Source organism: Monodon monoceros, unplaced genomic scaffold (assembly GCF_005190385.1).
Source record: "Monodon monoceros isolate NGI ecotype Baffin Bay Population unplaced genomic scaffold, NGI_Narwhal_1 Super_Scaffold_5, whole genome shotgun sequence".
Classification (NCBI taxonomy): Eukaryota; Metazoa; Chordata; class Mammalia; order Artiodactyla; family Monodontidae; genus Monodon; species Monodon monoceros.
The window spans coordinates 60,316,316-60,337,817 of NW_021703782.1; the positions used below are offsets into that span (position 1 = coordinate 60,316,316).

At 42.9% G+C, this 21,502-nt stretch overlaps 1 protein-coding gene across 1 annotated transcript; it reads right to left on the reverse strand.

Annotated features, from left to right (window-relative positions):
- Nucleotides 1-2,823: 2,823 nt before the first annotated feature.
- On the reverse strand, nt 2,824-19,168 carry KCNV2 (potassium voltage-gated channel modifier subfamily V member 2). Its single transcript, XM_029203952.1, has 2 exons — nt 17,768-19,168; nt 2,824-3,105 (listed from the first exon to the last, which is right to left on the reverse strand). Exons 1-2 carry the CDS (start codon nt 19,166-19,168, stop codon nt 2,824-2,826), a joined length of 1,683 nt encoding a protein of 560 aa, XP_029059785.1.
- Nucleotides 19,169-21,502: the final 2,334 nt, after the last annotated feature.

Sequence of the window (21,502 nt, forward strand, 5' to 3'; positions counted from 1 at the left end):
AAAGCTGCTTCTTGCTGTTGAAGGATTAAGTGAAATAACGTTGATTCTGTGCCTGGTGCACAGTTGGGCTCATGAAATGCTACTTCTGTTCGTTTTAACGCCTTTCTGTCAGTCTCTCTCGGGAGGCAGAGCACAGCTGTCTGAGCAGATGGGACCGGTAAGACTGGAAGGAGATGGCCACTGCTATTGACCAGACCCCATCCCAGGGACCTGGAAAAGTTCATCTTCCTCACCAAGGCCTCCCCCGCCCTTCCCTCCACTGCTTCCCACCCCTGTCTCTCAAGGGGTCGATTTTGCTCAGGAGGTCAGGGTCATTTTCTCTGGGTCTTGAGCAGAGGGAGGGGTGGTGGACACTGGTCCTTCCTGTTCCGTGTGTCCTCAACAGCCCCAGAGGGTGCATTTCATCAACAAACCCCTCCCAGGGAAGGGGTGGCTGCTGCACTGAGAAGGTCAGGTGGTTCTGTAAGCTGTGCTCCAGATCTCCTGCATGCTGTAACTCTGTTTTCATGATTGTTTCTGGCAAGGAGCCTGATTTGAAATTCCTCCCTCTCTTATTTGGCAAGAGGGGAGAGAAGTCCCCCTTGGCTGAGGGGCCCGATGTTTGGGTGGGGTTTAGGACTTGGGGGTGATTTCCATCCATGTGAGTAACCTTTGTCTCTGAAAAACAATTGTATAGTGTTGCTGGATTTAGCAAATGAAGCTACTGGACACCCACTTAAATTTGAATTGCAGATAAACAATAGATAAGTTTTTAGTAGAAGTACATACCATGCAATATTTGGAACATACTTCTACTAAAAATTATTTGTGATTTATCTGAAATTCAGATTTACCTGGGCATCCTATTTTATCTAGCTGCCTTCCAACAGCAGGGCTTCTGTCCATCCTTTAGGTACCAGGTCATTTATAACGATGTTAAGGATGCTTAGGACTTAGGAGATCAGGAGATCTAGATCTAGTTCTCACCAGGTGCACCCTACTTTCATATTCAGAGCTCCTGGTGGGAGGGGCAGAGTGAAGTGATTTAGATTATAGTTCTCAGAATGTGGTCCATAGACCAGCAGCAGCAGCGGCATCACCTGGTACTTAGTAGAAAGGCACATCCTTGGGCCCCACCTGGACCTCCTGAATCAGCCAGTCTGGGGGTGGGGCCTGGCACTCTGTTTAACAAACCCTGATGCAGTCTGAGAACCAAAAGTTTATATTTCGAGCAAGAGCTTTAGGGATCAGACGGACCTCAAAGCTCGGTCCTACCGTTTACTGGTTGTGTGAACTTGGCCTAATTACTGAACCTCTCTGAGCCTATTTCTTCCTAAATAAAAAAGGAATATGATAACTTATTTAGGGATAGATGAAGGAGTAAATGGAGTTATATATTCTAAAGTGCAGCCCATAGTGCCTGTCGGTGTAAGAAAGCACAAAATGATTACTCTTATTTTTACGATTCAATTGGAGATCCGATCATGCCCTGAGACAAATTTGCCCTGAGACAAATTGATAGTTGGCATGGCAAGCCCCTAGTTACAGGGGCAACCTCTGTTTGTTCAGTTCAAAAGTGCCTTTAAATCCCAGGATTTCACTTTCCAAGCCTTATGGAAGAAGGAAGGAATTAAGAGGAGACGGGGGCAGGGAGAGAAAGAACCTGTAGGAATTGGTTTTCTGACCCACAGATGGTGCCCAGAGCAGAGCGCCATGTCCATTTAATTCCTTTCATTCAGTGCTTAGCCCAGAACAGTTGTCCAAAAGGCAGGGTTTTTTGTTTTTTTGTTTTTTGTTTGCTTTTGATTTTTCATGGAAAGGAGAAAAAAAGGAAGGTCTGAGAGGTGAGGACATGTAGGGGCTCCTGTCTAGGGAGGGGCACTAACACCCTCGGGCATGCGTCACAGTCAAGTCTGGGGGCACCCACATTATGGCTAGACCAGGGTTTCTCAATTTTGTCACTACTGACATCCTGGATCAGATAATTCTTTGTGATAGGGCTGTCCTGAGCATGCTTAGTAGTAACCCAGGTCTCTGCCTACTAGTGCCAGAAGCCCCTCTCATCCTCTGTCACAGTGGTGACAATCAAAACCATCTCTAGGAAAAAAAAAACAAAAACAACCACCATCTCTAGGCATTGCCAAATGTCCTAGAGCAAGTGGGGGAGGGGTGGACAAAACCTCCCTTGAATGAGAGCCACCAGTCAAGAATCTACTACACAATACCTACTCAGACAATTTTAGCAGCTACCATTTATTGAGCATTTACAAGTAGTATCTCCAACCTCCATGCTCATATTACTAGGAAGGCTTTTAAAGTATAATTTAAAGTTGAAGAAACTGAGGGTCAGGCAGTTAAAAGTAACTTGCCCCAAATTGAACAGCTGGTAGATCTGAGCTTCTGACTGAGGTTGGTCTAACTAGTTCCAAAGCTCATATAGTTTCTGCTGCACCACTCCCTCTCTCTAGACAATTAAGAATGCTTTTTTCTTTCAATCAGGGAAATTCTTCTCAAGTCAACTCAAGTCCAAAAGTATTTATTGAAAAGCCATGAGAAGCTGCAAGAGAAATCTAAGCTGTCGCTCCTCTCAAGGAGGTTTCAATATCAATGTCATTGGGAAGGTCAGTATCTTACACAACACTGTTAGTTACAGAGTAACATGAGGCAGTCTGAGTTTGGGCCAAAATGAACATTTCTAGAGGTAGATTTTTGTGAACTGAACGCCTTTTGTGTACGTCTGCTTCACGTGTCCTTTCACTGTTAATCCTGATAATAAAAAAAAGAGGAAGGAGGAAGGAAGCCTTGAAATTCATGGCATCGACCAGCCGCACATCCTAACAAATATTAATTATTTTGCCTTGGGTTGGGCTGTGGGTTGCTTCCAGCCAAGCACTCAGCTATCTTCTTTCTGGCTCTCTGCATGAACTCCACGTTCCCCCTTTCCCTTCGTATGGCGGTGTACTCGTAAGCCTTGAGCTTGCTGTAGTAATCGGAGAATTTGTTGTAGAGGATGGAAATGGGCATCCCGTTGAGGATGATTCCGAAAGCAATGCAGAGGAAGGCAAAAAGCCGGCCCAGGTGAGTCTCTGGGTACATGTCTCCATAGCCCACAGTGGAGATGCTCACCTGTGAGGGAAGGAAAGTAGAATGGAATTGTCAGCATCGAGAGCGAGGAGAAGAAAGGGAGAGAACCAGGCAGGGAGAGGTGTCTTCCGTCCTGATGAAGGTGCACGTGGTTGTATAACAGCTCCTCACGGAGTCAGCTTTAGGAGGTACTGGAAAGGTGGCCTGCAAGACCTGGGGCATGGAGAGAACATAAGCTTTGGAGCTGAAAGGCTTGGGTTTAAACCCTATCACTTATCAATTTTCTTACTTACAATACAGGGGAGTTATATCTACTTTAAAGGGTTGTTGTGAAGGGCACAGAAGAATAATGTGTGTGAAGTTCCTGGTGTAGAATAGGCTCAATAAAGGTAGGTCTTTGCCTCCCTTCAGCTGGGGCCAAATTTAGGACAGAGTCCCTGGATTTGCCTACATGATACACGTACGGGAAAGAGCTTGAGGCTTAGAACCAGTCAGACCTGGTTCAAGTCCTGACTCTGACCCTTCCCAGCTGAGTGACCTTGGGCAAAACATTCAGGGTCTCTAAGCCTTGGTTCCTCCATCTAAAACGGGGGGATAATAACTGACTCTCAGGATTCTTGTGAAGACTAAATAGGAAAATGATTATAAAGCACTTCACACACACTTTGTCAGGCACGCAAAAAGCATTAAGCAACCTCCTCTGTGGTCCTTCTCTCATCCTTAAAATAGAGACAGTTGTAATAGTTCTCAGAGTTGTTAGGCAGTTCAAATGAGATATTTTATATGAAGGTGCTTTAATTGCAAATGTCTGGAGAAACACACTCATTATTTTGCGATGGGACTTTTGTAAGATGTCACCGACCAAAAATATGTTCACCCTGCATGAAAGTCTTCCCATCACACTTGGCACACTGCTTTAAATTCCACTAATTAGAGATTTATTTAGGTTAACAAGCTTCTGTTTTAAAATGCAGATACCCACATGGGACTAGTTATCAGTCGATGTAGCCGGAGAAAACCCAGAAAAATCTCTCGGGGCCTGTGTTTTGTTTTGTTTTGTTTTGTTTTTGCGGTACACGGGCCTCTCATCACTGTGGCCTCTCCCGTTGCGGAGCACAGGCTCCAGAAGCGCAGGCTCAGCGGCCATGGCTCACGGGCGCAGCCTCTCCGCGGCATGTGGGATCTTCCCGGACCGGGGCACGAACCTGTATCCCCTGCATCGGCAGGCGGACTCTCAACCACTGTGCCACCAGGGAAGCCCTCGGGGCCTGTTTTTCATGCCTCATGTCCTAAGACTCCCTTTGGTCCCCAGACTCTTGGCAAAATTACTAGACGCCTTTTAGGCAGGGCTGTTGATGACAGTTGAAAAAATTGTGCATCGCACAACTCCAGGGGGCAACATTGGCTTCATCGTGTTGTCGCACAGTGTTCCAGCATATGCTTTTATGAAATGTACAGTCACCCTGTTGATCTGTACAGAGACAGCCTTTAACTTAGAAATGCAGACATTTTTGTTTCGATGATGTAAGGATTAATTTGAACTCAGAGTAAGTATGATTGATTAGTTAGAATGAAATGGAGAAGTGGGCCAGCTGGGCAAATCTGGTGGAGCTGATTAGAACCAGAGCTCCATCCAGCCCTTAAAAAGGGGAAGGTTGCAACTCCTCTTGGGGTGGGTGGCACACTACCTCTCACTACTCCGTCTCTGGGGAGAGAACTGCTGAGGGCTGGGCTGCCCTTCTCACAGTGGAAAAACACAAGGCAGCATCTAACAGAGGCAGGAGGGTGTCGACTAGGTTAAGGAAGCAGGTGTGGCACTAGGCCACATGGGTCTGAATCCACTTCCCAGCTGTGGGATTTGGGCAAGTCGCCTAAATTCTCTCTGCCTCAGTTTCTACTTTTGAAACGTGGAGAGAATAATAGTGCGCACCTCATAGGACTGTTACAGGAATTGAAGGAGCCGCACAGGGTTTGTGAGGGATAATGTTAGTTCTTGTGCTTGTTAGACCAGCGGGCTGTGGAAAGAAGCTCTTCCCTGGCTCCTGCGAATGCTGTGTGAGGGAGATTGGTGGGGGACACTCTTTCTCCAGTAGAGAATCTGGTTTTCCCACCTTCTCGACCAAAGGGCCCTGAGAGGCAGTGATAAAATAAGATTGTGGGCTAATCTTAACAAAAAAAAAAAAAAAAAAAAAAAAAGCTTGCTGTATGTGTGTGTGTGTGTGTGTGCGTGCGCATTTCTTGTCACTGGCCACACTGAAAGTAAAAGAACCCGAGTCAGATCTCTGTCCAGGTGTGCAAATAGCTTTCATTTGTCGCTAACCCTGTCACTTGCACCTCTGTGTGAATGTTTAGTCAGTTGACCTTCCCTGGAGGAGGCCTAAAGGGAGTCTGGATATAAGAGCAAGTGACAGGAAGGGGTAGTTTCAGAACAGGAAGCATCCATGCAGGGCCGAAGCAGAGGCTTTGGTGTAAACCAGCCCCTCAAGGGTCCAGGATTGGGGGAGGGTTGGAGATAGGAGGATGCAGAGGAAGGAAAGTAATTGAGACAAAGTACCTAATTTAAACCTCTGCTCAGTCCCCACACTGGCTTTGCTCCCCTCCCAACCCCAATTTCTTTTTTTGGCTGAACTTTGAGCAAAAGGTCAAAAGCAAAGAGAATTGGCTGAAGGAAGATTAAATATTTGATGTGCATAATATGGTCTAAATATTTTTGTATGTCTTGGATCTCTATTTTTAGAGAAAAGATCTCTTCTGCTACGAGACTCTGTATGACTGATTCTGAAGAATTTGTTCAAAATGCGTAGCTAATTTATGCACTGTCTGTTTGACTCAACCGTTGATCTGCTTCTTGCTTCTTGGCTCCAGAGGAACTCTGGATTCCTTGGCTTTGGGAAACTTTTCCTCCATGTTCCACAGGCCAAACCATTTCTCCCTGAATAAGCATGAAAGATGGAAGCTCCCAGAAGGACCAAAGTGACCTCCCAGAGTGAGTTCTCACATTAGCAGGAGTGGGGTTTGGAAATGTGACTGAAATTTCTGCAATCCGTCTTAATATCCTGAAAAAACTGACTGGCCCAGCCACTCTGGAAACTTACCATTCCGTTGAAAATTTACCTATTTTCCCTAGCCATTGGACCCCCCAAAGCCAGAATGTAACCTTTCCCTAGCAGCTCACCCACTGATCAGCAAATCCTGACCCACTAAACCTTACAAGGAGAACAAGTAACCAGTTTTTCTCTGAAACTTTAGAATAACTGTACTTGAATTTCTCCTTCAGCGAGGAATGTTTATTTCCTTCATAATGACCTACGCACGGATTACATTTTAGCACCCAGTAATCCCTGCATCTAGAAATTATGATCTCAGGGAATAAAACTGATTTTTCAAAAGGATTAACACCTCTTCTTAGTTTTCCCAAAGAATTCGAGGTGGTAAAGACTAACATTTTCTGGTTAAAATTATTACATACTTCAATGCATATTGTCCTTTAAAGGACTTAGCTTCAAAGGCTCTACTTAGCTTACCCAAGCTGCTGTTGCTACAAATATTTTAGGAATTCCTCTCTGGGATTATAATCTGCACAGAGGATTCAGTGGCATGACCTTGAAACAAGTGTTCTTATCCCCCTTGAGGGTTAACTCTAGGTGCCGGTCTTCAACTCAAGGGTCTTGACTATTTAAAAATATCGAATCCACCTTCAAAAAAGTAAAGATTTAGCCCCACTACAAAGAAGTATTAATAAATGGACATGTCACAGGCGCTGGAGATAATTCCCCAGTGGAATTCAGAAAATGTTTTGATCAGTGGAAACACTGTTAGAATGAGGTCATGGGTAATCACCTTGAAAAGAACAACCGGTCTCATTCGTATATGAAAGTTCTGACATGTACATAAATTGTACAATAAGGGGGAGGTGTGCAGAAGCTAAGGCAAGTTCGGGATCTGTTCCTAGAAATAGTGACAATGCCTTCCACACCCTCAGCTTACTTGCTACTTCTCCCTGCCCTCTACAATTCTATCATGTCCCGCTCAAGTTACATTGGCCAACAGGAGGAGTTTAGAGAGACAAAAGGGGACCACCCCAAAATCAGGAGTCGGCCAGATCAAAAGTCATAAAAGTGCCTAAGAGCCTTTGCCCCGCTTTATGGCTCCTGTGCTTTTTCTGAAGAAGCTAGGAGAACTTTAATGCCTTCTGTGCCGGACATTTACTCATTATCTCTCAGCCCTAAGCCCGATACCCTTCTGTTCTCTTTTTTGTAATTCAGCGGCTGGGGGGATGCAAACTACATTTCTCAGATTTCCTTGCCTGCTGTCTTCTGCTTAGGTTCTGCCAATGAGAGACACGGTTGGGAGACTAGAAGATGGAATGAGGGAGTAAGAGTCTCTCTTCCTGCTTCTGGTTTCTGTCATCATCCTTCAACAACAGCAGATAGCTATGGCTCAGGCATCTTTCAGCACACCCAGCACCAGCCTCGTGATGCCATCTTAGGGGTCCGGCAACAGCTACACAGTGGTTCCTTCTCTGTACTCCTAGGTTCCAGTAACTCTACCTTCTCCCATTTGTCTCCCCAGTTCTGGGGCCAACACTCTTTCCTACAGTTACCAATCTTCGGGTTATCTCACTTTCTCCTTTTTGCTCTTCCAGCCTATGTATCTATCTCCCTGTATAAAATTCCTTCTGTTTAAAATATCCCACGTTTTGTTTTCTGTTATCCTAATTCACCTTCCAAAGGGGTCTTCTCAAAGCAAGCAGGCCATCAATAAAAATAAAACAAGATAAAATTAATCTCAGTGATCTTCTAAGTGCCACCTATTTGCAAGGAAATGATAGCATGCTTGAGGAGAACAAAGATAGAAACAAGGTCTCTGGGCTACAGCTATCTGATGCTTCACCTAGAGACAGTTTTCATTAATTTTGGAAGAAATGAGTTCATGACATAGTTTCCTATTTAGTTTCTACAGCTGTAACTTGCTCTGGAAAGCTCAGAAGGAAATGGTCTGTTGAACAGTCCAATTGTCCTTTTCTCCTTAAAAACATAGCCACAACAGAGGCCAAAGCTTACGGCTTCATCATAGAGCTAATTGTTCTTGTTGAGCTATGCGGAGCATTTCCCACACCCAGGCAACCCGGAGAGTCCCAACACGGCTGGAGCTGCTCCAGGCATGGGCCTGTTTGTTTGGACACTCGGAAACTCTCCCAAGATGGAACGGCTGACCCTTTTGTGCATCTTACAGCCTCTCTCTTTTCCCCAGGAGAGAAGGAATCACTTCTGTTTTCTTTTCCCAAAAATGAATCTGGAAGCAAAGGTTATTGCTTCCATGTGATAAAGGCTATCGACTAGTCAGATATGGTAGCTTCTATTTATTGAGGATAGAGTACAGGCTAGTGTTTTTACATATGTTTCCTATTACATTAGTGCTGACAAATAACCTCCATTTGACAGACGAGTAGGATGGGTCTATCTTATATCCTAATGCATGAGCATTTGCAGACATGAGTGTCCATGAGGGATTTGTTCTGCAGCTGTAGGAGAATTCACAATAATGAAAATTACTGTGTTTCTCTTAAAACCCCGAGTTGAATTACAGAGGAAGGTTGCAGGATCCTTGGCATAGATAGAGGCGAGATTATTAAAAACAAGTCAGATTTTGGGGTTGTCTGAGAGTACTAAAAACACATGGAGGGAAGGATTAGAGAACCTGTCCCTAATGCGGGTGAATATACCACAAGGGCTACAGCACTGGAGTGGGGCAAGAAAATATCGATCCTGTTTCTCTTTACCTCTTTACATTTTCAACGTGTGAGTGTATGTTTTCTGATACACATAATATATTTGAGCAGTAATATCTTAATGCAGTAGAATGATTGTATTACTGGACCCAATTCTTTGTATCTTCCTGTATCCAAGCTCTTTGCCATAAAACTCTGCATTGCTTTCCTACAGTGAGTGGGCTAACCTGCTTTTCCCTTTGACTCTGAGTTTGGCCTTGTGACTCACTCTGGCCAATGAGTTGAGCAAGTGTCATGAACAGAAGCTTATCAGTGCTTGCATGATTGGGCTTGCACTCTCTCTCTCTTGCCCTTTGCCACGGCCATGGATACATGCCTGCTGGATGATGAAAGACCTAGTCTCCTTCTCCATCCAGCTGTCAGCCAGCTGACCATCAGACTGTGATGTGAGCAGCTGATACCAGTCCAAGGTTCTTCTAACCCTGTACTTGAAACCATTCTGAGTTACTGACTTGCAAACTCACAAGGCAAATAGATGCTTGACATTTCGAGCCACTGAATTTTGGGGTGGTTTGTGAGGCATTGTTATTATAGCAATAAATAGCTTCTAACTTATGATTAACTAAACACATATTTATCATGGGTGTGTGCTCAGAATTTTTTAAATTATGAGATGTACGATAAATAAAATGCTTGGAGACTATTGGATCAGAGTTACTTTTAGGATTCTACTTCTCGGATTCTCATGTCTGCTTGGTCACATCTATTTAGATGACTTCCTTCTCAGCATTCAAGATTTAGTTCAATGTCATCTTCTCCAAGAAGGCTTCTCTGACTATTCCACTAGTCCATCAAAGGTAGATTCTGCCACCCACATCACTCTCTATCCTATTATCCTATATAAGACACACTCATATCTTAAATGATTTATTATCTTTCTCCATTAGGATGTAAACTCCATGGGGGAAAAAATTTCACCTTTTTTTTTGGTTTTTCCCTTATTACTCGGTATCCCTAGTATTTAGAATACTCCTCGGCACACTAAGTGCTCAAAAATAATCTTGCTCACCTCCAGTGCTGGACACCCCATGCCAAACAACTAGCAAGACAGGAACACAACCCCACCCATTAGGAGACAGGCTGCCTAAAATCATACTAAGTGCACAGACACCCCAAAACACACCACTGGACATGGCCCTGCCCACCAGAAAGACAAGACCCAGCCTCATCCACCAGAACACAGGCACTAGTCCCCTCCACCAGGAAACCTACACAACCTACTGAACCAACCTTAGCCACTGGGGACAGACACCAAAAACAATGGGAACTACGAACCTGCAGCTTGCGAAAAGGAGACTCCAAACACAGTAAGATAAGCAAAATGAGAAGACAGAGAAATACACAGCAGATGAAGGAGCAAGGTAAAAACCCACCAGACCAAACAAATGAAGAGGAAATGGGCAGTCTACCTGAAAAAGAATTCAGAGTAATGATAGTAAAGATGATCCAAAATCTTGGAAATAGAATGGAGACTATACAAGAAACGTTTAACAAGGACCTAAAGGAACTAAAGAGCAAACAAACAATGATGAACAACACAATAAATGAAATTAAAAATTCTCTAGAAGGAATCAATAGCGGAATAACTGAGGCAAAAAAATGGATAAGTGACCTGGATGATAAAATAGTGGAAATAATTACCACAGAGCAGAATAAAGAAAAAAGGATGAAGAGAATTGAGGACATTCTCAGAGACCTCTGGGACAACACTAAATGCACCAACATTTGAATTATAGGGGTCCCAGAAGAAGAAGAGAAAAAGAAAGGGACTGAGAAAATATTTGAAGAGATTATGTTTGAAAACTTCCCTAATATGGGAAAGGAAATAGTCAACCAAGTCCAGGAAGTGCAGGAGTCCCATACAGGATAAATCCAAGGAGAAACACACCAAGACACATATTAATCAAACTATCAAAAATTAAATAAAAAAATATTAAAAGCAGCAAGGGAAAAGCAACAAGTAACATAGAAGGGAATCCTCATAAGGTTAACAGCTGATCTTTCAGCAGAAATTTTGCAAGCCAGAAAGGATTGGCAGGACATATTTAAAGTGATGAAAGGGAAAAACCTACAACCAAGATTACTCTACCCAGCAAGGACCTCATTCAGATTCAACAGAGAAATTAAAACCTTTACAGACAAGCAAAAGGTAAGATAATTCAGCACCACCAAACCAGCTTTACAACAAATGCTAAAGGAACTTTTCTAGGCAGGAAACACAAGAGAAGAAAAAGACCTACAATAACAAACCCCCCAAAATTAAGAAAATTGTAATAGGAACATACATATCGACAATTACCTTAAATGTAAATGGATTAAAAGCTCCAACCAAAAGATATAGACTGGCTGAATGGATACAAAAACAAGACCTGTATATATGCTGTCTACAAGAGACTCTCTTCAGACCTAGGGGCACACACAGACTGAAAGTGAAGGGATGGAAAAAGATATTCCATGCAAATGGAAATCAAAAGAAAGCTGGAGTAGCAATTCTCATACCAGACAAAAGAGACTTTAAAACAAAGACTATTACAAGAGACAAAGAAGGACACTACAGAATGATCAAGGGATCAATCCAAGAAGAAGATATAACAATTGTAAATATTTATGCACCCAACATAGGAGCACCTCAATACATAAGGCAAATGCTAACAGCCATAAAAGGGGAAATCGACAGTAACATGACTTTAACACCGCACTTTCACCAATGGACATCATCCAAAATGAAAATAAATAAGGAAACACAAGCTTAAAATGATACATTAAACAAGATGGACTTAATTGAAAGTTATAGGACATTTCATCCAAAAACAACAGAATACACTTTCTTCTCAAGTGCTCATGGAACATTCTCCAAGACAGATCATATCATGGGTCACAAATCAAGCCTTGGTAAATTTAAGAAAATTGAAATCATATCAAGTATCTTTTCTGACCACAACGCTATGAGACTAGATATCAATTGCAGGAAAAATACTGTAAAAAATACAAACATATGGAGGCTAAACAGTATGCTACTAAATAACCAAGGGATCACTGAAGAAATCAAAGAGGAAATAAAAAAATACCTAGAAGCAAATGACAATGAAAACACGACAACCCAAAGCCGATGGGATGCAGCAAAACCAGTTCTAAGAGGGAAGTTTATAGCAATACAATCCTACCTCAAGAAACAAGCATCTCAAATAAACAACCTAACCTTACACCTAAAGCAATTAGAGAAAGAGGAACAAATAAAACCCCGAAGTTAGCAGAAGGAAAGAAATCATAAAGATCAGATCAGAAATAAATGAAAAAGAAATGAAGGAAATGATAGCAAAGGTCAATAAAACTAAAAGCTGGTTCTTCGAGAAGATAAACAAAATTGATAAACCATTAGCCAGACTCATCAAGAAAAAAAGGGAGAAGACTCTAATCAACATAATTAGAAATGACAAAGGAGAAGTAACAACTGACACTGCAGAAATACAAAGGATCATGAGAGATTACTACAAGCAACTCTATGCCAATAAAATGGACAACCTGGAAGAAATGGACAAATTCTTAGAAAAGCACAACCTTCCGAGACTGAACCAGGAAGAAATAGAAAATATAAACAGACCAATCACAAGCACTGAAATTGAAGCTGTGATTAGAAATCTTCCAACAAACAAAAGCCCAGGACCAGATGGCTTCACAGGTGAATTCTGTCAAACATTTAGAGAAGAGCTAACACCTATCCTTCTCAAACTCTTCCAAAATATAGCAGAGGGAGGAACACTCCCAAACTCATTCTACAAGGCCACCATCACCCTGATACCAAAACCAGATAAAGATGTCACAAAGAAAGAAAACTACTGGCTAATATCACTGATGAACATAGATGCAAAAATCCTCAACAAAATACCAGCAAACAGAATCCAACAGCACATTAAAAGGATCATACAGCATGATCAAGTGAGGTTTATCCCAGGAATGCAAAGGTTCTTCAATATATGCAGATCAATCAATGTGATACCCCATGTTAACAAACTGAAGAATAAAAATCATATGATCATCTCAGTAGATGCAGAAAAAGCTTTTGACAAAATTGAACACCCATTTATGATAAAACTTCTCCAGAAAGTAGGCATAGAGGGAGACTACCTCAACATTATAAAGGCCATATATGACAAACCCACAGTCAACATTGTTCTCAATGGTGAAAACTGAAACCATTTCCTCTAAGATCAGGAACAAGACAAGGTTGCCCACTGTCACCCACTGTTATTCAACATAGTTTGGGAACTTTTAGCCACAGCAATCAGAGACAAGAAAGAAATAAAAGGAATCCAAATCAGAAAAGAAGTAAAACTGTCACTGTTTGCAGATGACATGAAACTATACAAAGAGAATCCTAAAAATGCTACCAAAGATCTACTAGAGCTAATCAATGAATTTGGTAAAGTAGCAGGATACAAAATTAATGCACAGAAATCTCTTGCATTCCTATATGCTAATGATGAAAAATCTGAAAGAGAAATTAAGGAAACACTCCCATTTACCATTGCAACAAAAAGAGTAAAATATCTAGGAATATACCTACCTAAGAAGACAAAAGAACTGTAGGCAGAAAACTGTAAGAAACTGATGAAAGAAATTAAAGATGATACAAACAGGTGGAGAGATATACCATGTTCTTGAATTGGAAGAATCAACATTGTGAAAATGACTATACTACCCAAAGCAATCTTCAGATTCAATGCAATCCCTATCAAACTGCCAAAGGCATTTTTCACAGAACTAGAACAAAACATTTTGCAATTTGTATGGAAACACAAAAGACCCCGAATAGCTGAAGTAATCTTGAGAAAGAAAAACGGAGCTGGAGGCATCAGGCTCCCTGACTTCAGACTATACTACAAAGCTACAGTAATCAAGACAGTATGGTACTGGCACAAAAAAAGAAATATAGATCAATGGAACAGGATAGAAAGCCCAGAGATAAACCCATGCACATGTGGTCACCTTATCTTTGATAAAGGAGGCAAGAGTATACAATGGAGAAAAGACAGCCTTTTCAGTAAGTGGTGCTGGGAAAATTGGACAGCTACATGTAAAAGAATGAAATTAGAACACTCCCTAACACCATACACAAAAGTAAACTCAAAATGGATTAAAGACCTAAATATAAGGCCAGACAGTATAAAACTCTTAGAGGAAAACATAGGCAGAACACTCTATGACATAAATCACAGCAAGATCTTTTTTGACCCACCTCCTAGAGAAATTGAGTAAAAACAAAAATAAACAAAGGGGAGCTAATGAAACTTAAAAGCTTTTGCACAGCAAAGGAAACTATAAAACAAATGAAAAGACAGCCCTCAGAATGGGAGAAAATATTTGCAAATGAAACAACTGATAAAGGATTAATCTCCAAAATATACAAGCAGCTCATGCAGCTCAATATCAAAAAAAACAAACAATCTGATCCAAAAATGGGAAGAAGACCTAAACAGACATTTCTCCAAAGAAGATATACAGATTGCCAACAAACATATGAAAGGATGCTCAACATCAGTAATCATTAGAGAAATGCAAATCAAAACTACAATGAGATATCATCTCACACCCGTCAGAATGACCATCATCAAAAAATCTACAAACAGTAAATGCTGGAGAGGGTGTGGAGAAAAGGGAACCCTCTTGCACTGTTGGTGGGAATGTAAACTGATACAGCCACTATTGAGAACAGTATGGAGGTTCCTTAAAAAAGTAAAAATAGAACTACTGTATGACCCAGCAATCCCACTACTGGACATATACCCTGAGAAAACCAAAATTCAAAAAGAGTCATGTACCACAATGTTCACTGCATTTCTATTTACAATAGCCAGTACATGGAAGCAACCTAAGTGTCTATCGACAGATGAATGGATAAAGAAGATGTGGCACATATATACAGTGGAATATTACTCAGCCATAAAAAGAAATGAATTAAGTTATTTGTAGTGAGGTGGATGGACCTAGAGTCTGTCATACATAGTGAAGTAAGTCAGAAAGAGAAAAACAAATACCGTATGCTAACACACATATATGGAGTCTTAAAAAAATGGTTCTGAAGAACCTAGGGGCAGGACAGGTATAAAGACGCAGACATAGAGAATGGACTTGAGGACACGGGGTGGGGGTGGAAGGGTAAGCTGGGAGGAAGCGAGAGAGTGGCATTGACACATACACACTACCAAATAGATAGCTAGTGGGAAGCAGCTGCATAGCACAGGGAGATCAGCTTGGTGCTTTGTGTCCACCTAGAGTGGTGGGATATGGAGGGTGGGAGGGAGTCACAAGAGGGAAGGGATATGGGGATATATGTATACCTATAGCTGATTCACTTTGTTATACAGCAGAAACTAACACACCATTGTAAAGCAATTATACTGCAATAGAGATGTTAAAAAAAATGTTGCTCAATGAATGAAGAAGATGGATTTTTGTGGAGAATTGGTCCTAATATTTTGCATCTTTTTACTTGGCATCTTCTTTTCTCTTTGCTATATTGAAAATAAGGGCCCTTACTACACAATATGCAATGTCATAATAAGTATAGAGAAGAATTGGGTTAATAGTATATTGGTCCTGGGGAATAGAGCAGTCCTCAAGTGTTCAAGGGGAGTTGCTCCTATTGTTTTCATAGGTTAGTTTAGAAACAAACACAAGCTATCAGTCTTTAATCCATAATGATTTTTAATAGTATATATAATTCTCAGAGAATAAAATGGATGAAGGTCATTGGTAAAGTTTAAGGTTGGTAAATGGTAGGTTGACATGTGTAAATTCTGGCCTGTGAAAATAGTGCCTGATAGAGCTAATAGCTACAAAAGAAAATTCACATTGGTAAAAGCAATAATTAGTAAAATTTGTTATAGATAGAAACTGAATGGTGATTCAAGTTTTATTGTAAAGTCTATAGAAAACAGTGACCTTGAGTAAGATAATTTTTGTTAATATTAAAAAGGGGATAATTTGAAAATTTAAATGTTATTAAACAATAAACACATCAAGAAATTAAAGGGGATCACTAGGCATTCACTTAAGGAATTTTTTTAAAAAGAAAAATCCATTATTAGGAATAGAATTCTTATCAAAAATTTTATATTAATATACAAAAGGTAAAAGACGTTTTGTGTATTCAGAATATAGTGTCAAAGAGTTCACTAGGTGCAGCTTACATACGCTAGCCTTCTAAGATATTTGGACGAATGGAAACCTGACTCTCTAAAACTTGGTATTATATCATCAGCCTGTGGATTTTCTCTTTTCCCTCCTTGCTTTACTCACCTCCAAAGTAAATGTCATTCGCTGGGGACAAATCATCCTTCATCAGCCCCCGTCTGTACACATGATTTATCTACTATGGGGATGACCTTTTGTCATTTGGAATATGATCAGAGGAGCGGCATTTGGCCAGCTCGTTTGGAAGAGCCTAACATCATCCCATCACTGAAGAAAGCTCACACATCTTGTTGTATATATGAGAGCTCTGCTTTCCAGGGAAGCAAGACTCACTGAATTGCAGAGCTCTACACCCTCCCCTTTTGAGATGAGGAAACTGAAGATAGGGAGTTAGGGAATGAGGTTTCACAGTTAATCATGGAGGATCCCAGTTAATTATTAGCAGATCTGGGACAAGAATCTAAATCTAAATCTTCCATTCCACTATACTACACTATTAGTAGGAGCCCTGGGTAGGTTCATATCAGAACTCCAGACTGTGGGTTCTAACATATCCAATGTCAGTGTTGAAAATATCCACTTTCTAATATAGGAAAAACTGGTTATATTCGCTTAATGTCTTTAAAGGCATTACAAACCATCTATTTAAAGTAAATAAGGAAAGCATACACCCAGTTCTTTCCTATGCACGTATGTCAACGTGTTCATTGATCTTAGAAGACCCAATCAGCATTTCCAGTGATTCAGGGATTTTCCAAGGATTTAGTCTAGCATATCAGAAACACAGATATTTGAGTAAATGGCATAAACTATTATAAAAGGCAAACACCAAAGAAAATGACAAAAATAACTAATATACTAAGTGCAAATTAAGCAAGGCATGCAGAAATACTAAAGCTTGAAAGAGGCAGTGCTGGGCTGTGGAAAGGGCATGCATTTTGCAACTGGACAGGCCTGGGTTCCGGTCCTCACGTGACTACCTTTAGCTGCGTGTCTAAATTATTATTATAACTCAAATTATCTGCACCTCAATTCCTCTAGCTGTAAAATGGGGCAATAATGCCATGTCCTGAAAGAATTTTTGTGGCATTGGAGCAAGTTTCAGTGTTAGATGCTCAGATTTAGCTAGAACCAGTGGGATTTCAGTGAGGGTTGACGCTGTTCAGCCAAGTCTCATTTCCTCCCCTGCATACATGGACGGCTTCCTTCAAAATCTGCAGGAAAATTTTCCTCTTAAAAAAGTAGTGATCCTAACCACCTCACATGGTTGTGATGCTGAAATAAGATACGCTTTATAAATCACTTAGGACAACAGGTGTTCAATAAGGGACAAATAACAAGAATGACGATGATGAATCTTCCCACGAACGTGAACAATGATTATTCCTTAAAATTAGCCTCTCAGGGGTATTAAGACTAAATCTAGATTTGGAGATAACTAGGACCACACCAAATTTCTTGGACTACGTCTTTCCAACCCTTTAGCACCTACCCGTTTTTTTTGTTGTTGTTTTGTTTTTTTGGTTTTTCTGTTTTGTTGTTTTTATCTTTTGTTTAAGCTGGGGACATCGAAGGAATGGAGAAAGCAATGGCCGTTAAAGAAGGCAGGGCAAAGATGAGGGAACAAAGCAAGGCAGGTGGCATGACCCAGGAAGGGGAGAAGCAGCGTCTGTCGGGCTGGGGAAGTGGGTGGGAAAGCCCACGGGCCGTGGTGCTCACCGCGGCCCACCACCAGGCGTGGGGGATGCTGGTGAAGTTGGTTCCACGCACGTCGTGCTCCACGGAGTAGACGGCCGCAGAGAAGGTGAAGATGCCCATGGTGATGAAGAGCAGCAGGCAGCCCACCTGCTGGTAGCACTGGCGCAGCGTGAAGCCGAAGGCGCGCAGGCCGGTGGAGTGGCGCGCCAGCTTCAGGATGCGGAAGATGCGCAGGAGGCGCATGACGCGCAGCACCTGACCCACCTGGCCCACGCGGCCCATGGTCTCGATGTCGTGCTCGTGCGGCGAGTCCTTGCTGCGCACCTGGTCCTCGCTCGTGAAGCACTCGAGCAGCAGCTGCAGGTAGAGTGGCAGGATGGCCACCAGGTCCACCAGGTTGAGGGCGCTCTGCACGAAGCGCCGCAGGTCGGGCGTGGAGGCCAGGCGCAGCAGGAACTCCAGCGTGAAGAAAGCCACGCATAGCATCTCCACGTGCTCCAGAAAGGGCCGCGGGTTGCCACCGCCCGCACCCTGCCCCGCCTGCTGCTGCATCTCCTCCACTGTGTTGAGCGCCAGCGCCACGACGGAGATGAGCACGAAGAGGCTGGAGGCCACCCCGATGGCCTTGGCGGCCACCGACGAGAAGGGCTTCTCCATGAGGTTCCAGAGGCGGCGCCGCTGTGGCCCGTAGAAGCGCATGTCTCGGAAGAGCTCCTCGGCCTCCTCGGCCTGCGCCTGCGCGCGCAGCTCGCGCTGGATCTTGAGCTGCTCGCTCAGCTCATCGCGCCTCTCCTCGAAGCAGATGAGGCAGCAGCGCGGCGCGTACTTGAGCCGCACGCCCCAGTAGCCCAGTTCCTCCAGGAAGCGGCGCGGGCACAGCTCGTCGCGCACCAGCAGCACCCCGGACGCGTAGAAGTTGTAGATGAGCTGGAAGACCTCCGGGTCGCGGTCGAAGAAGTATTCGTCCGTCTGCGCCTCATAATCGTCGCACAGGCCCAGCTGGCGGCTGCGGCTGGTGGAGGTGGCCAGGCGGCCCAGGCGCGTCTTGGGGTAGCTGGCCAGCTCGGCGTACTCCAGGTGGTAGCTCTGGCCGCCCACGTTCACGTTCAGAGTGGACGACACGACCGGAGCGTCGGTGCCACCTTCGCCTTGGTCGGTGGTGGCCTCTCCTGGCTGCTGGTCCTCCTCTGCCGGGTCGTCCTTCCACTGCTGGTCCTCCTCGGTATCCGTGTCCTCCTCGATGTAGTAGCTACAATAGTCCTGGGTCCACGGTGGGAAGCTGGCCTGGGAGCTCGGGAGGGCCCCCACGGAGCAGATGCGCCTGCGTTGTTGGCTGCCCACTGCCTGGGATGCGTCTTCACCCTCCGTAGTATGCCAGGACCTGTAGCCCCAAGACCGCCTCCTCTCATTCTGTTTCAGCATGGCTGGAGGAAGTGGACCCTTGCCTTTTCCCTCCTGGTTGTGGTAAGGTCTCCAGCCTGCTCACTGCCACTGGTAGATGGATCACGTGCTCTGCACTGTTGTAGAGAGACCGGCCCGGCCCGGCAGACCTGGGGTCCACAGCATCGCCCTCAGAGCTGTCCCTCCTCAGGCCCTGGGCAGCCCAGCCCAGCCCAGCCTGCCGGGTCTGAACACCTAGGCAGACGGCTGTTGACTGCTCTAATCTTGCTGATAGGGAAGAAGCAAGTGTTAGGAGGGATTTAGAGCCTCTTAGTCAGTTTCCTCCCCCTCTCCCTCCACTCTGTGACCTAGGGGATGATTATGTGGTCTTAAATCTGTAGATAATCAGAAGGTGGCAGAGATGATTGCTAATAAAAATGTCAGCCAACCCTGCCCTTAGGAAGTGCCCGGTGTCCCTGTGCTGAGATGAAATCAACTGAATTTGCTATAGAATGTAGATGCCTGTGTCTTGACACTTAACTGTTGAAGTGGCAGCCTCTGCCCTAGGTAAATCCGCCATGAACAGGGACAGAGGTAGCAACAGAATGCTTAAAGTGGACCTCCTGACCAGTCACTTTTCCTCTCAGCATTTATCTTCTGTTTCGATCATAGAAGATCTCAAATCATCTCCTTCCCATCCAGTCACACGATCACGTTGTTTCCCCAAATGTATTCCCCTTAGCAGCACTGCTCTGGAGTCTAGTGTGATGTTTAAATCTATCTCAGCTTCTTTCTCTCTCTTTGTCTCTCTCTGTTTGTCTCTGTCTCTCTCTCCCTCCCTTCTCTTAAAGGATAAGGACACATTTCAAGGTGGAATCTCAGGATGGGTGGGTATATGTTCTTAGGGTATCGCAGCCCCGCTCAGCTGCTGTATCTAGTGACCAGACTTCCTTCCAAGGAAAACGTCTTCATCACTCTTCAAGACATCACTTTAAAAAAAAAAAGTCTCCTGCCACGTGTAAGGCACTGTGCTAGATGCTAGATGCTGGAGATGAAAACTTGATAGAGACATAGTTGCGGCCCTCAAGTTGCTCATGGTTTTGTAGGTGGTATAAATATTTATATATGCAAGCACAACAAGAAAAGTGAGTGAAAAATACAGAGGTAGCAGAGAAGAGGAAGGGATTTGTTTCAAGCAGGAATTTGTTACTGAGTTCAATTTATTTTGAATAGCTAATACACATTCACTACAAAATATTCAAAAGGTACAAAGATACGTTACGGTAGAAAATTTATTTCTCCCCCAGCTCGAATTTCTAGCTATCGAGTGTGCCTCTGAGGTTTTGGTTACCCTTCCAGAAATATTCTAAACATATATTAGCAAAAACCTGTCTCCGTCTATCATCCAAGTAGCTCTTTATTACTAACACAAATTACAGTATGCTCTTCACTTTGCTATTTTCCCATTAACCATGTGTCTTAGAGGTGTTTTCATATCTGGACATAAATATTCGCCTCATTTTGAAAGTAGCCACTTAGTAGTTTGAAGTGACAGAATTCAGGTTGTTTTCTACCTTGGCTCTTATAAACAACGATATAATGAATAACCTGATACCTACACTATTTTCCATGGGTCAGGAAACATGAAAGATCAGTTATTCTAGGTGGAGCTGTTAGGTCAAAAACCACATTTGTAATTTTGATTGATAATGCCAAATTCCCTTCATGGAAGTTTTACCAGTTGACAACTCACCATCAATGTACGAGAGTATATTATCACACTCCTTGAGCTCTGCCCATTTTATAGATGAAAAATGATGTGTGAGTTCATTTTAATTTGTATTTCTCTTACTATGAATGCAACTGAGCATCTTTTCACGTGATTAAGAGCTACTGTATTACTTCCTCTGTTTTTCACTGAGTTCTTGGTATGTTCTTACTGACTTGTTGGAGAGCTTTCTATATTATGAAAACAGACCCTTCATAACAGCCTGTGTTATGAATTACAAATATTTTTCCTGTTACCCTTTGGTGAGATTTTTTCCATGTTAAATATTTATTTTATGACTTCTGGGTGTTATATTAGAAATGTCTTCACCTCTCTATCATTCTTAAAAAATTTACTTGTTATAGTTTTATTTTTCATGTAAGGATTTGATCCATCAGGAATTAATTTTGATGTCGAGAGTGAAGTAGAGACCCAACTTTATTTTCTGGGCTTTTATCCAGATGTTCAAATGCATTAACTGAATAATCTGTTATTTCCTTGTGGATTTGTAGTGCTGTCTTTATCATATAGTTCAGTTCTATGCTTCAAAGGTGTTGGGACAGGTAACAGTTGCTACAAGGTCTGCGCCTGATAGATTAACACCGGCA

Coding starts and splice junctions, on each gene's coding strand:
- KCNV2 (XM_029203952.1), bottom strand. CDS start 19,168: ATGCTGAAACAGAATGAGAGGAGGCGGTCTTGGGGCTACAGGTCCTGG. Junction 3,106..17,767: donor ACGCCTGGTGGTGGGCCGCG/GTGAGCACCACG, acceptor CTTCCCTCACAG/GTGAGCATCTCCACTGTGGG.